The sequence below is a fragment of the Vombatus ursinus genome, unplaced genomic scaffold, assembly GCF_900497805.2.
Source record: "Vombatus ursinus unplaced genomic scaffold, bare-nosed wombat genome assembly UNPS02012319.1, whole genome shotgun sequence".
NCBI lineage: Eukaryota > Metazoa > Chordata > Mammalia > Diprotodontia > Vombatidae > Vombatus > Vombatus ursinus.
Window position 1 is genome coordinate 4,479,698 of NW_020952097.1, and position 16,311 is coordinate 4,496,008.

At 45.2% G+C, this 16,311-nt stretch overlaps 1 protein-coding gene across 1 annotated transcript; it reads left to right on the plus strand.

Moving 5' to 3' along the window:
• The first annotated feature begins 9,429 nt into the window (after window positions 1-9,429).
• MRPL4 (mitochondrial ribosomal protein L4) lies at window positions 9,430-14,697 on the plus strand. Its single transcript, XM_027857588.1, has 9 exons — window positions 9,430-9,542; window positions 9,671-9,728; window positions 9,812-9,974; window positions 13,206-13,257; window positions 13,366-13,483; window positions 13,625-13,731; window positions 13,949-14,058; window positions 14,246-14,319; window positions 14,487-14,697. Exons 1-9 carry the CDS (start codon window positions 9,477-9,479, stop codon window positions 14,630-14,632), a joined length of 894 nt encoding a protein of 297 aa, XP_027713389.1. The 5' UTR covers window positions 9,430-9,476; the 3' UTR covers window positions 14,633-14,697.
• Window positions 14,698-16,311: the final 1,614 nt, after the last annotated feature.

Genomic DNA, 16,311 nt, shown 5'->3' on the forward strand with positions numbered 1-16,311 from the left:
TGACTCAGGTTTGCTCAATTAGACCATCACCTATCTCTTTTTCCCAGTCTGCAGCCCTATTTGATTCACACAATTCTGGTACTACCATTTATTAGACTCCTCCTCTCACTCAAGTCTTATTCAAAAGGGATTCTTCATCTCCTCCCTCCCTAGATTGGAGCCTTATCCTCAAAGTAGGCTGTTCCTTAGCTCAAACCTCATTTCTGTCTGTCCTCAGCTGAGAGATGTATTTTTTCCCTTTATTTTCCCCCTAGAATAGGCTCCTCTGTCCCATCTAATATGCTACCTTGTTACTTCACGTGTACATGGATACCATATCTTGAACAGTTCCAGACTGGGCGTCTTTCTGGGGCCCACTTTAGGACATTAGCCCTGGGAAGCATCTGTAGCCACAAAAAACAACCTCAGACCCAAATGGTTGAGGTTTTTCTCTTCTTCATCCCTCCTTGAACTGCAGAACAGGTAGACACCCAAGTAGGATATAGAAAGATGAGTTCTCTTAAGCGGATATCCCCTCACCACTTCAGGAACCTGAAAGCTGCTGAGGAAGTCACTCTGCTCCACTTCTGTCGCTGGTTTTCAGTCCTCTCATGGTAATTGCGGTTCACTGCCTCTGAGTACAGAAATGGGGAGGAAGGAGACTGTGAAATCACCTCTGTGCCAGGCAGGGAGAGGATTCAGATTCTCTCCCCTACAATGGAGGCCAAGACTGACCACTACATGGTCTCAGGGACATACAGTCTCAGTCTCAGACTCAGACCCATATATTGACTGGCACAGATTCAGGACAACAAACACATAGACCCGAAAATACAGACACCCCTACCTACAGGGCTTTGGACTCAGACGCAATGAGAATCCAATTTCTCAGACAATGTCACAGAATTCATTGTATATAAGGTGTGAGCTAGTAGAAGACAGTACAGGCAAGTAGATTCATAGAAGATTGAATCAACCAATCAGGAGTAGTGAATGATGCTTGCTTTTTTTTTTTTTTGCAATCCAGTTTAAGTGACTTGCCTGGTGTCACACAACCATTAAGCATCTGAGTTCATATTTGAGTCCTGATTCCAGGTCCTCCTGACTCCAGAGCTGGTGCTCTATCCATTGTGCCTCCTAAGTAACCCTGAATGATGCTATTTCTACGCCAACTTGGAGACTAGAGGTGGCTGAGGACTCCAGGGATGTGTCCTGAACTCAGAACTGTTTGACACTGTTATCAGTGACTTAGATGAAGGTGTGGAAAGAATGTTTATCAAATTCCCAGGTGATGTGAAGCTGGGAAGTATAACTCAAACAAGTCATAGATGGAAGGATGTGCCAAATCTCATCTTATTAAATCTAATAGGGATAAATGTAAAGTCTTCATTTGAGATTCCAAAAATCAGCTTCACAGGTCCAGGATGAAGAGGAAGACAACAGCTCATGTGAGAAAGAGACAGGGATTTTAATGGACCAGAAGCTCAATATGAATCAACATTGTCATAATTTTAGCAGCCAAAGACTCGAACACATTTCCTCCTCCAAAAAAATGAGGGGGTTGAACTAAATGACCTCTGAGGTCCCTTCCAGGTCTAGATGTGTGATCCAACAATTTTAAACTGCATTAATAAGATAGCAATAAGGGCAAAAATGAGGGAAGTGATAATCACTTCTATCACTATCTGTGTTGTTTTCAGTTCAGGCCACCATGTTTTAGGAAGGACATTGGGACAAACTAGTGAATGCAGAAGACTTTGACCAGGAAGGGAAGGGGATTGGGAGGGATTCCATAGGAAAACTGTGGAAGGATCCAACCATTCTGGAGATCGATTTGGAACTATGCCCAAAGGGCAACCAAACTGGGCACACTCTTTGATGTAGCAATACCACTATTAGGTCTGTATCCCAAAGAGACCACAAAAGACAGAAAAGGACCCACATGTACAAAAATATGTATAGAAGCTCTTTTTGTGGTGGCAAAGAATTGGAAATTGAGGGAATGCTCATCAATTGGGGAATGGCTGAACAAGTTGTGGTATATGAATGTAATGGAATACTATTGTTCCGTAAGAAATGATGGGCAAGCGGATTTCAGAAGAACCTGGAAAGACTTACATTAATTGATGCTGAGTGAAGTGAGCAGAACCAAGAGAACATTGTACAAAGTAACAGCAACACTGTGCAGTGACCAACTTTGATAGACTTAGCTCTTCTCAGCAATGCAATGATCCAAGACAATTCCAAAAGACTTATGATGGAAAATACCATCCACATCCAGAGAAACAACTATGGAGTCTGAATGTAGATCAAAGCATGCTACTTTCTCTCTCTCTTTTTTTTTCCTTTCTCATGGTTTTTCTCTTTTGTCCTTCCTTCACAACACAACTAATATGGAAATGTTTAATATGATTGTACATGTATCACCTATATCAGATTTCATGCTGTCTTGGGGAGGAAGTGGGGGAGAGGGGGAAAATTTAGAACTCACAATCTTATAAAAGTGAATGTTGAAAATGAAAAATTAATTAATTAATTAAAAAATGTAAAACTAGAAAAAAATAAAATAAGGAGGTTGAACTAAAAAAAATGGGTATTTAGTTTGGAGAAAGGAAGACTTAGAAGGACAATGATCTTTGCCCTAAAGTATTTGAAGGGTAGCAAAGTGGTAGAATGGATAGGAGTCTGGGCCTGGAGTCAGGAAGAAGTGATAATCTGATCTCAGACATTTACTAGTGTGATCCTGAGCAAGTCACTTAACTGCTGTCTGCCTCAACTTCTTCATCTGTAAAATGGGGCTCATAATAGTTCTTACCTCCAAGGGTTCTTGTAAGGATAAAATGAGGTAATATTTGTAAGGCACTTTGCAAACCTTAAAGTGCTATATAAATGCTATAATGATGATGATGATGATGATAATGATGATGACTCATTAGTTTTATTCTGTTTGACCCTGGAGAACAAAACAAAGAGGAATAGTTAGAGGTTTCGGAAAGATACATTTAGGCTTGCTATGAAGAAAAATTAGAGATGTTCAAAAGTGGAAGGGGGCCCTTGAGGAGATTATAAGTCATCCCTCAATGAAAACCTTGATGAGTAGGTTAAGTGATCACTCAGGGAATGTTACAGATGAGATTCCTGTTCAAGTCCAAGTTGGAATATACGCCTTTCAAGGTTCCTTCCAACTCTGAGATTCTGTGGTTCTTGGATATACAGACTCAGACCCTTGCTGTCTCTCTTACATATCCCAGGTACATACCTTACTTCATAGCAATCTCAACCAGGTGACCCACCAGTCAAGTCCCATCTACTTTCCCTAATACATAAAGAAGCCACCTGTGTGTTTGGAAAGGGGCAGAGGGGACGAGAAGTCTCTCTTGGCCTAGTCATTCCAGACCTAAGACTTCCAGATGCCTCTCTGTTTTACTGCCTGAGTCCCTCTAGATAACTCCCATAAGATTCTGATACATACACACCCCTAAATCTAGCTGGTGGGGTGGGGGGTGGGAGAGTAAGAAGGATCAGTGGGGCTTTTACCCCATTGGACGTCCCCTCTTTAGGGTCCAGTATTTTCATTGGAGGGAGAACCAAGACCAAGGAGCCCTGACTCCAGTCCCTAGTTCTCCCCTGCCAAATGTTAGCAACTGGAGAATAAAATGTACAAGGAATGATCCTGGCGGGGCAGGACCCCATAAGGGGAGAAGGTCAGAGCTACCACTCCCCAACATCTCCAGTGCTATTCCAGCCCCAAGTGACAACTGGATCCAGGATTGGGGGAAGGGAATGCCTGCGTCATAGAAGATTTCCAGATGTTCTTCTTGGCACTCTAAAGGGGATGGGGGGATGAAGGAATGGGAATTTGAGGGGGTAGGGCCCAGTTTTGGCTGCAAGAGTCACTGGGGGGGCCTTGAAACTCCAGCCCCAACTCTAGCCACGTCTACAACAGTGTAGTAATCCTGTCACCAGCCCTCACAGGAGGATGGATCAACTCTTCAGGAGTTAGGGATGGACACAACATGAGCCCATTCCCACAAATATCTCACCTATTACCTCAGGTCTTGTGTTTGTGTATGTGTACGTATGGGTAACTGGGGGTGGGGAAAAGTGGAGCAGCTGCTCTAGACACCTGTTTACTCCGTTCACCCCCATCCACCTCCAGCCTGCATGATAGTGATTGCCCATTACACACACATCCGTGTGTGTATCTATCTATCCATCTATAGATACACATACACATACACATATACATGTACACATATATACACAGATACATACATGCCTATATATAACAGAAAGCTGCCTGAGGACAGTGACTATTACATTTTTGTCTTTTGCATCCCCAATGTGTGTTAGATCAAACTTCATTTACAAGTCTTTCTCATAACAATAACCATGTGAAGTAGTTTTATAGATGAAGAAGCTTTTTTTTACAGATGAAGAAATAGATGAAGAAGCACAGAGAGTTTAAGGTGATATCAATTAGCTCCCATGGGGGTCAATTATACCTCTCTATGAAGATGACTTCCAAATTTATATTTCTAGCCTTCTTCTCTCTCTTGAGATTCATTCAGTTCTAGATGCCCAATTGTCTGCTGAACATCTCTCCATGAATGTCTAACTGAAATCTCCAAATCAATATGTCCAAAATGGAACTTAATTGTCTTCTCACTAAACCTAAATCTCTACCCCCCTCCCCCATTTTCCTGCTTCTCCTGGTTCGAAACTTCAAAGTCAACCTCAACTCTGCTTTCTCTCACCCTTTATAGCCACTTCACAAATATTAGCTTCACAAGAACTAGATGGGGGGGGGGGGGGAGTCAGACATGACTGAACAGCACAGTTCATGTAAAAAAGATATCTAGATTTTAGTGGACCATAAACCCAAAAGGAAACAGTTGACAGTATCCCCCCCAAAAAAATCTAACCTGTTTACTCATGTGCAAAATGAGGAAGTAGGACCAGATGGCCTTCAAAGTCGCTTGCCTCTAGGTCTCTGATCTCATGATCTTTTAGGCTTCATGAATGAATTCAGAGCATAAGGAATTAAAATAAGTTGCCAAAAAAAAAAAGGTTTTTGGGAACAAGTTAAAGTATAAAGTGGTTTTATATAAAAACATAAATTGTCTTGTATATTTTGATAAGCAACAGTACCAGCTTTTATTTGTAAAGCAGTTTGTGGCATTGGAGGAAAAAAGGATTCCACGTCTGTTGAAATGACTTATTATAAATGCAAAGAGAAGATAAAACATTAAAGAAACATATCTTCTAACTGTGTAGTGCATGGTTAATTTAAGCTTCTGTGTACTACAGTATATTCCATTTCTCCTAAGTTTGTGTATTTGCTGATTATTATTACTTGATTATCTATACTTAACTTTTCCTAACAACTCTAGTGTTATAGCATGCTTTTTAATAAATGTCATGACATCTATACTCTCTTAAAAAAAAATAAGTTGCCAAGACTTGTTGATTCTACTTCTAAGACATGTCTCTCTCCCTGTCTCGCTATCAAATAGTCACCACCCTTATCACCTCTGAATAGGATACTGTAATAGCACTCTTTTTTGGGGGGGGGGAATTTATTAACTTATTTATTTATTTTAGGTTTTAATTTTATTTTACTTCAGTTCCAAATTCTCTCCCCTTCTTCCTTCATTAAGAAGGCAAGAAAAACAAAACCCATTACAAATATGTACAGTCATGAAACACATATTTCCACATTAGTCATATTAAAAAAAAAAAAGAACAAGAGGGAGAGAGAAGACAGTATCCTTCCATTGCACTCTGGATAGCATACTTCATCATGAGTCCTTTGGGACTGTGGTTGGTTATTATATTGATCAGATACTGTCTTTCAAAGTTGATTATCTTTACAATATTGCTGTTACTATATAAATTAGTCTCCTGGTTCTGTTCACTTCACTTTGCCTCTCATAGAAGAGAAGTTAATGGAAGTCTTCCCAGGTTTTTCTGAAACCATTTCTTACAATGCAATAATATTCCATTTTACTGATATAATTCATTCATATTAATTTGTTCATAATTTGTTCAATCAATCCCCAATTGATGGGCACCCCCTCAAGTTCCAATTCTTTGCCACCACAAAAAGAGCTGCTATAAATATTTTTGTATATATGGGTCTGTTTTCTCTTTCTCTTTTGGGGTATGGATCTAGTAGTGGCATGATTGAGTCAAAGAGTATCCATGCTTTAATAGCTTTTTTGGCAACTTTAATAGCTTTTTATGTATTTTGTTGTTGTGTTCAGTCATTTCAGTTCTGTCTGACTCCTCTGACTCTTCATAACCCCACTCAGGGTTTTCTTGGCAAAGATACTGCAGTAGTTTGCCATTTCCTTCTCCAGCTCATTTTACAGATAAAGAAACTGAGGCAAACAGGGTTATGTGATTTGCCCAGGGTCACACAGCTAGTAAGTGTCTGAAACCAGAGTTGAACTCACCAAGATGCTTTCTTCCTGACTCCAGGCCCAGCACTATCTATTGTGCCAACTAGTTGCCCTTTGGGCAACTACCTTAGAGTTATTTTAATTTGCATTTCTCTATTTGTTAGTGATTTAGAGCATTTTTTTTTCTTATGGCTATGAATAGCTTGGATTTTTCCTCTGAAAACTTCATTTGTTTTGATCTTTGACCATTTGTTAATTGAGAAATGACTCATTTTTTTCAAATTTGATTCAGTTCCCTATATATTTTTAAAATGAGACCTTTATCAAAGAAACTTGCCTTCAATAGTGTTTTACTTAGTCTCTCTGCTTCCAACCTTTCCTTTCTCTAATTTATATTCCACACAGCTGTCAAAATAACCTTCCTGAAACAAATGTCTGTCCAGGTTACTCCCCTGCTCAAGAATCCTCAGTGGCTCCTTACTGTCTCTAGGATAAAATACAAACTCTCAGCTTGGCATGTGAAGCCCTTCATGATCTGGCTCCAAACTACTTTTCCAAATATTCAATACTACTCCCTTCACTGAGTCTACATTCCAAACAAACTAGCCTCTTTGCTGTTCCATTAACTCAGCACTCCATCTCTTTCCTCCCCACCTTTGCCTCAATTTTTTCCTTACTGAAATGTACTCTCTCTTCACCTCGGTTCCCTGGACTTCCCCCAGGTGTCACATCCTATCTCACTAATTAGTTCTTCTCAGAGTGTCTTGCATTTACTTATCTATGTACATGCATATAACTCCGGAAAGAAAGATAAGAATTTTAATTTTCTGTCTAGCGTAGTACATAGTAGATTATCAATAGGGTAGCTAGGTGGCACAGTGGACAGAGCACCATGCCTGGAGTCAGGGAGGCCTGAGTTCAAATCAATCTCTGATACATACTAGCCGTGTGACCATGAGATTGTTTGCCTCAGTTTCCTCCTCTGTAAAATGAGCTGGAGAAGGAAATGGTAAATCAGACCAGTATCTTTGCCAAAAAAATCCCAGATGAGACCACGAAAAGTCAGACACAACTGAACAAGATTCTTAATAATGCTTAATATAATTCTTTATTTATTTTTTGGTAAGGCAATTGGGGTTAAGTGATTTGCCCAGAATCACACAGCTAGTGAGTGTTATGTGTCTGAGGTCGAATTTGAACGCAAGTGGTTCCCACTCCAGGGCTGGTGCTCTATCCACTTCGCCACCTAGCTGCCCCTGCTTAATTTAATTCTTAATTTAATTGCCTGGAGCCACACATTTAATAAGTTATCATGGATGAGATTCGAAGCCAGGTCTTCCTGACTCCAAGTATAGAACTTTTCCTCCTTACTGCGTTACTCCTCTCAGAATCACCAAATTGGGCTGAAGAGAAACTCAAAAGTTATCTATCAAACTCACTCCTGAGCAAGAATCTTCCAACCCCAGGCCATATCCCTTATCTACAGGTGCTAAAGCTTGGCCCACCTCTTTCTCTTACACTCACTTAACCTCCTCCTCCCCACACTTCTACCCCCAGGAAACAAATTTCCTCAGTCTCCTTGGCTCTTTCACATGCAAAACAGGAGGTGGTGTGCCCCCTAGGAATCTTTCCTTCCTTCCATCTTTACTAACGAACATAGGGGGAAGGGTGTTTCCTAGGACTGAAGGGAGCTAGAGGGTCTGGGATCAGCCTACTGCAACTCCCCCTTCCCTCTTGACCCCCATCCCCATCTTCCCAGTGCGGGACAACTGGTATAGATGGCTAGGTACAGGCATAAGAGAGGCAGATTCAATATACAGACGCAATGTTTGGGCCCAATCTAATGGCTCTGGCCTGCTCCTGGAATTTCTCATGTTCCAGCTTGGCCATGGTGGAGGGTGCAGGAGGGAGCTCAGTTGTGGTTAGGGAAGGGACTCCTGCTTCCTTCAGAAAGCTACATCTTTAGTCCTGAGTCTCTGCGAAGCCAAAGTTTGGTGCCCTGCCTCAGTCTCCCTGAAGGAATACAGTCAGAATGCCATGGGGAGAGGTCGTGTGAACAGAACTAGTTAAAGATTGACTTAGGAGTCTGCACAGCCTGACCTTTGGCTCTGTAGCCCACGCTGTGCTGGGGAGACAGAGTAAGATACCCAGCTATCCTCTGGGTGCTAGGATGGGAAGGTTGGAGGAGTTTGGAGAAGGGTGAGATCAACACTAATCTTGATAGAGGTAAAGGAAAGCCCGACCACCGTGACCAAGGAGTGTCTCTCCTGACCACAGTTACCATACTGATCACCCTGACTGGGGAGGAAATGAACAGATCACATGAACCGCACTAACCCCAATGAGGGGCTGCATTGAGAAAAAGGGTGCACCAGCTCCAGTGACCAGAATGAGGCAGCAGCTTTAATAAGTGATGTAAGTGGGGACCCCTGTGTGTGGCCTAAAGAGGAGCCTAAGTGCACTCTCAGTAAAGGGGAAGACTTCGTTTAGAATCCTCTCCCCCAGCAGCAACAAGTTGCATGGCCTTGGGCAAGTGTCATTCTCTAGGCCTCAGTTTCCTTATCTGAAAAACGAAGGGGTCAGGGGCAAGAGATGTCTGAGGTCCCTTCAATAATGCCTGTAGCAACGTGTCAAACTTCTACGTAAATTCAGCTGTGATTTTCATTAATATTATTATTCCAATCAAAATCCTCGGGTTCTGAGCCTCAGACGCCCCTAGAGGACCTAGAGAGACCCCAGCGCTGGTTGTGGGGGTGGGGGGCCAGTGGGAGGGGGAAGGCGGGGTGGGGTGGGGGAAGAGAGCTGACAGAGGACCTCCCGTTCCTCAGCCATCCCAGTTAGGCCCCGCCCCTTCCCCGCCCAGGACGGGAGTGGGCGGGGTCACGAGGAGAAAGCTTAGACCGAGCGTCGAGAAGGCGGGGCCTGAGTGGGGCGGGGTTGAACACCGTCCTGCCCAGAGGCTGTCCCACCCCCTGTACGGGTTTCAGGCTTTCCCGCTCAGAATTCGAGCTGACGACATCTGTCGCCCATGATGTAACTTCCGGGCGCCCCAGGAAGTTGTCCTCTCTCTAGGTGTCGGAGCCAGGTGCGGCTATGCTTCTGATTCGGGCAGCCTTAGGAGCCTGGGGACCCGGTCGGGGCCTAACCCCAGCACGAAGGGTGAGGGCTGGGCCAAAGTGGGCCTAAGGTGGGGTAAAGGGAAGGGGTCGAGGGAGGTGCGAGGGCAGAGCTCAAAGGTCACCTGGGCTCCTCTCATGGGCTCCTCTCATCGCCTCCTCCCTGGACAGGCCCTGTCTACGCTGACCGGCGGAGACCTCGCAAGCCCGGAGCATGCGTTGACTACAGGTCAGGGGTCACTAGGGAAGGGGCGGGTTCAAGGGATAAGGGCTCCGGGGGCCGTGCTCATGCTCATCATACTCCCAAATTAGGACCCCCAAGGCCCGCCGGTGTGCCCCTGCTCCGCCGCTGTGAGCTCCCGGTTCCCCAGCACCGGACCCCGGTGCAAGCCTGGGTGGAATCCCTCCGGGGCTATGAGGAAACGTGCTTGGGCCTGGCAGACCTGCACCCCGATGTGTTCGCCGTGCCACCCCGGTGAGTAGGTTAGGACCCCACCGTAACTCCCACCCGACCTATTTATTAAGTGCCCGCCCACTCAATGCTACGTGAACTGGGTCACAAAGACAAAACCAAGTAGCTTCCGGCCCCCAACAAGTTAGCATTCCGTTCCCAACCTTACTGAATGAGGTAACTGTGACCTGCAGTCCCAGTCTGTTTTTGAAAGTCGCCTGCATAGACAAGCCCCCTGCCCTCACCCCCTAGCCTTCTGGAGTTCAGACCATCGTTCCTAACACATTTTCTCAAAGTAAAAACCTAACCCGACTCTTTTTAGTATTAAAAATATTCACATTTACCAAATTTTGCTGTTTGCTACCACCTTGCGTAGATGCCTCATCAAAGCATGTTAGGAACCCTGGTTCTTAAAAGCTATTCTAGGATACAAACTCTGGCAGCTCTTGCCTACCTGGAAGGGGTGGTAAGATTTCATCGCTGCTTGTAATCTCAGAAGATCATGTAGTTCAACCCTTTCATTTTAATGGGACTGTGAAGTGAAGCTTGAATATTTGTCAGTGGAGAGGAAACAGAGGGGTGAATCCACAGGTCCTTGTTGAATAATATACAGTATGATATTACACCGTGGAAAGCAAGATCTTTCAAAGCTATATGGGAAGAAAGGGGGATCATAGAAATCAGAGCACAGCTGTGAAGTGTGGATGGCTCAGTGGTGGAAAATGGATCTTGTGAGAAAGCAGAGTTGCTCAATTCTTTTTTTCTCTGCCAACTCTCTCTGCAACTAACAGTCAGAAAACTTCTGGAATCCCTGAAAGGTTAAGTGATTTACCACAGGGTCATAACAGCCAATAGTGTTAGGGGCTGGGAGTCTTCAAGCAAAGAGTGGATGGCCCCCTGTTGGTTCAGTTGTACAGGGGATGCATGCTGGTTTGGACTGGGTACCCTTCCTTCTCTGATTCTCTGAAAGTGTCCTGTGCCCCATCTCTTTCCAGTAGTGCTGCCAGGTCCGCTGTAAATGTTTGTTGTTGCCTAATGTTGCCCTTAGGAGAGCCATAACCCAGCCTAAAGCAACTACCTCCTCTCTACCACCTCTCACCCCGGTACAGTTCAACAAGCTGCACTATCCCGTGTGCTGGGGAGGGATGCAAGAACAAGATGAAGCAGTCCTGCCTGAAAGGGGCTTACTTTCTACTGGGGGATTATACACAGAGATATACCGGAACACACACATAGATAAGTAAATGCCAGCTGATTTGATGAAGGAGGAACTACTAACGACTAGAGGTATCAAGGAAGGTTTCCCACAGAAGGTGGCACCTGAGCTGAGCCTTGAAGGAAGCTAAGGATTCTGTGAGAGAGAGATGAAGAGGGCTTAGGAGCACAGCCTATGCAAAGGCAAGGAAGCAGGAAATCGGAGAGCTGAGGTCAGGGAACAACAAGGAGACCCTTTGAAATGTAGACTCTGTAAAGGAGGGCAGTATGAATGTGTGGAAAGGAGATTGTCTGGAGCCAGCCTGTGCAGAGCTTTAGATGCCAAGCTGAAGAATTTGTTTTTCATGCTAAAGGCAATAGGGGGCCACTAAAGATTCTTGACTTGGGAAATGACCTGGCCAGACTTGTGCTTTAGGAAAATTGTTTTCATAAACTGATGAGATTAATTGGAAGATGTCCTAGAGAAGGGAGAGGTGAGAAGTAGGAGGCAAGTTAGGAGGCTGTTGCAATTTTCTATTCAGGGGTAAAAGACCTGAACCATTGTGGTAATCATTTAAGATGGCAGAGGAGTTAATGGAGGCAGAATCAATAAATCTCATCAACTTATTGGATATAAGGAATGAGAAAGAGTTGGCATTAACTTCTAAGTTGTAAACCTTGGTGGAAGGTGGAAATGAGGATTCCCTCAACAAAATCAAAAAAATAAGAGAAAATAAGGGAGACAATTTTAAGTTTGAGTTGCCTTTATGAATGAAAATCAGGAGATAAAGGCTGAATATATAGTATATGACAGTCAATTGCTTACAGATGCTAGTTGAACCCATGGGAGCTGATGAAATCTCCAAGAGAAAAGCATATAGAAAGAGAAGATAGGAGTCCCAGGACTGGCTTTAGAGAACAGCCACAGGCCAGAGTCAGGACTTGGCTAACAGACCAACAAAAAGGACTAAGAGGAGCAGTTAGGTAGAAGAACCAGATTATATTTGGTATCACATAAACTGAAGGAGAAAAGAATATCTAGGAGGAGAGAACTGTAGTAGCTGTGTCAGTAGTTACAGAGAAGTCAAGGAGGATGAGGCTTGAGAAAAGGCCATCAGGTACCACATCACGCCTATCGGATTGGCTAACATGACAAAACAGGAAAATGATAAATGTTGGTGAAGATGTGGGGAAATTGGAACACTAATGCATTGTTGATGGAGTCCTGAACTGATCCAACCATTCTGGAGAGCAATTTGGGACTATACCCAAAGGATTATAAAAGAATGCATACCCTTTGACCTAGCAATGCCACTAATAGGTCTGTATCCTAAAGAGATTGTAAAAATGGGAAAAGGACCCACATGTACCACAACATTTATAGCAGCTCTTTTTGTGGCACCAAGAATTGGAAATTGAGGGGATGCCCATCAATTGGGGAATAGCTGAACAAATTGTGGTATATGAATGTAATGAAATCGTGTTGTGCAACAAAACGATGAGCAATCGGACTTCAGAAAAACCTGGAAAGACAACTTGCATGAACTGATGCCGAGTAAACAGAACCAGGAGAACGTTGTACCCAGTAACAGCGACATTGTGCAATTACCTACTTTGATAGACTTAACTCTTCTCAGCAACGCAATGGTCTAAGACAGTTCCAAAAGACTTATGATGGAAAATGCTATCCACATCCAGAGAAAGAACTGTGGAGTCTGAATGCCGATGGAAGCATGCTGTTTGCTCTCTTTTTTTGTTGTTTTGTTTTGTTTCTTCTTTCTTGTGGTTCCTCCCATTTGTTCTACTTCTCTACAACATGACTAATGTGAAAATATGTTTAATATGAATGTATGTATGGAGCCTATATCAAATTGCACACCGTCTTGGGGAGGGGGAGAAAATTGAAAAAGCAAAAGCCTATGAAAGTGAATGTTGAAAACTAAAAATAAATAAATTTTAAAAAGAAAAGGCGATCAGATTTAACAATTAAAATGTCTCTTGGGAGCCATTTGCTGAGAGTTCTCAGCTCTTGCCTATGACTTTTCTTTCCCTTCTTCTCAGGCTAGATATTCTACATGAGGTTGCCATATGGCAGAAGAACTTCAAGAGAATTGTGAGTGTCATATTAGTGGGTAGGGGCAGCATGGGGTAGGAGTGGACATTGTAGTAACTCCTCTCACACTCTTCTTTTCTCTCAAACCCCTCCCCCCCACCCAATCAGAGTTATGCCAAGACCAAGACCCGGGCAGAGGTGAGAGGTGGTGGGAGGAAGCCCTGGAAGCAGAAAGGCTCAGGCCGGGCCCGGCACGGGAGCATCCGTTCCCCAATCTGGCGAGGAGGTCAGTTTTGAGGATTTGGGGGTGTTGGGGACAAGGTACAAAAACATCTTTGGAGTCCGTGAGCCAAAGTGTCTGCAGTAGGAATATACTGGGCATTTATCAGACTCTCTCTTGCTTCCCATTCCCCCATCCCTACTGCAGGTGGTATTGCACATGGTCCACGGGGTCCAACTAGCTACTACTATATGTTGCCTATGAAGGTTCGAGTGCTGGGCCTCAAGGTAGCCCTGACAATCAAGCTGATGCAGGTACCAACTACTGCCCCTTACACAGGCAACAGGGAGGTGGACTGTAAGTGTCATCCCCTGGGAGTGGCCCTGATGTTCCTGGAAGAGGCTGGAAACCAGGACTCTGGCATCCTGATCCCTGGCAAGGGTTTTGATGCCTCTTTCCTGTCATAAACCAGAATGCCCCATCCATAAGAGGCTCTAGTTGTTGAAGGCTGACTTGACTCTAACCTCCCAGGACGACCTTCATGTGGTAGATTCCTTGGAGCTGCCAACCTCAAACCCAAGATATTTGTTAGACCTGATTCGGCACCGATGTTGGGGTGACTCTGTGCTCCTTGTTGATGTGTGAGTGGTAGCTATGGGCAGTGGGAGTGGTACCAATCTTTCCTTGGGCTCAATTTCCCCTACTCCAGCTAGGGCTTCAGTTCATGATTGGGTGGAGGATCAGAAGGGGCTCTGAGGCCTATCCAGAGCCTCTTCATTCTGGACATTCTCTGGGATGACTTGCTACTTACCCAATTCTGTGTTCCAGGGATGAGGACATGCCCCAGAACATTGTTTCTGCTGTATCCAACCTGAAGACCATCAACCTGGTGCCAGCAGTTGGTGAGTGGTGAGGGTCTGAATGGTCTAGCTTGGGGACCTTACTCATTTAGGAGGCCTCCCTTCTTTGTGAGTTGCTGGCCTGTGGGATTAGGCTAGATCTGGGAGCACAGATCCTGTGAGATGTATGATGGGATGTCTCCAACCTTGGCCTTCTTCCATCCTTACAGGTCTCAATGTCCACAGTATGCTGAAGCACCAGACCCTGGTCTTGACTCTCAACACTGTTGCCTTCCTAGAGAAGAAGCTGTTATGGCACGATAAGCGCTACACAGCGCTTTACCCATTCCGCCTGCCCTACAGCGACTTCCCTTGACCCTCCAGTAACTGGGCTTCCCCACTCTGGGTATATCAGAAAAAAAAAAGTCTTTGTCACTTATTGCCGCCTGCTCCCCGTCTTTGTTAAATCTGAAACCTGAATTGCTACATTCTGGCAAGTGTCACAGAGTTCTGGTTCTGGTTCTGTCCTACTTCCCCAAAATACCTCCCTCGTTCTCCTTCCCACCTGCTCTTCTCCTTAGGCAGCCTCTCTTTTCCTCCAATACGGGTTGGGCAGTGAATCGGGCTGCCTGGCACCCTAGAGGAAATCCTAACTTTGCTTTCTTCCCTGGGCACCTCAATCTTGCTTCCGATCTCCCAACCATATATCCTTTTGGGAAGAGGAATCTGCCCTCAAACCCTCAGGGCAGTAGAACATCTGTTTCCTTTTCTTCCCTTGCCCCTCCTTCCCACGCCCCCACCCCTTCACCTTGAAACTTTGCTGGTTGATAAAGGGGACAACCCCACATAGCCAGTGAAGGACCAGGGTGAGACCTCCTTCATTTCTCCCCTACCTCCAATACTTAACAGATAAGTTTAGAATCAGGACTTGAGTACCTGCCCTCCCCTACCCCCTCACTTAATTCTTGACTGCAGACTTCCCCAGGCATGGTCAGGAAGGGATGATGAAAACCTGGGGAGTCTGAGAACTCGAGAAGTCCCGCCATCCCAGCGCAGCCGCTTGGGGCCGCTCTTGGCCACAAGTCCTGGGGTTAAGGTTCAGATGTGCATTGTTCAGTTTAGCTTGGGGAAACTTTCACCTAAAAATAACCTGTACATTCCCACCCTACAGCTTAGGATTTTCCAGACCCACAAACCTGAGCGTGGATTTTCCAAATCCCAGAAGATCCCGTGGTTTAATTAATTTTCCCATGCTCCTCCTCCCTCCTAACATTCCCCCCAACATTCCTTCGGAGACCATGGAGTGTTAGCCTGGCAGAAACCTTTGGGCTAGGGAGGAGGAGGGGAAGGAATGGGGCAGTTGGATCTCGTTACTCAAGGACTTGATGATAGGGAGTGGCTGAGTGTCTCACTTTTCCTGCACGGGGGGGGGGGGGGGGGGGGGGGGGGGGGGGAATTTATATTAGAATTAGATTGTTTGTTCAACTCGGGTTGGTACTCCAGAAATGGAAGAGGGTTGGGGCGGTCCCCTCTTGGGGTCTCCGAGGAAGTGAGGGCTCCGGAGATGAGAACACAGCCCTCCAATGTCACCGCATTCCCGGTATGGGTCCACCTCCCCTTCTCTTTCTGCGCCCTGTGGACACCATGACAACAACCCCGTTGAGTCCCACAACAGGAAACTGGGGATGGGGGGAGGCTGTAAGACCCAGTCTTAGGGGGAAGGGGAGAGCCGAGGTGTCTCTGAGCAGTCTAGCAGACCCTCCATCAGACAGATAGGAAAGGGGCCCCTAAACTTCTAGAATCCATCGAGTTCCCCTCCCCCATAGTTCCCAGTTCTGCAGTGGGTGGGTTGGCAGGGACCATGACTCAGGGGTCACAGGCTCAGCCCATCCATGGAAGGGGGCTCTGAGATAGGAAGGAGTGATCCCAGGCTTCCTGCTCCATTTCCAGCGGCTAGGCCTATTCTCAGGATTTCTGGGTTCAGGCAGCTCCAATAAAACAGTCCTGGTTCAGGTGACTGCTCCCCCGCTGCTTAAGCTACCAGGAGTGGGGCGG

Excerpts from the sequence above, each read along its gene's own strand:
- MRPL4 (XM_027857588.1), top strand. The coding sequence starts at position 9,477 with ATGCTTCTGATTCGGGCAGCCTTAGGAGCCTGGGGACCCGGTCGGGGC. Across the intron at positions 9,975-13,205 it reads GTGTTCGCCGTGCCACCCCG|GCTAGATATTCTACATGAGG; the intron begins GTGAGTAGGTTA and ends CCTTCTTCTCAG. Across the intron at positions 13,484-13,624 it reads TTCCCCAATCTGGCGAGGAG|GTGGTATTGCACATGGTCCA; the intron begins GTCAGTTTTGAG and ends TCCCTACTGCAG.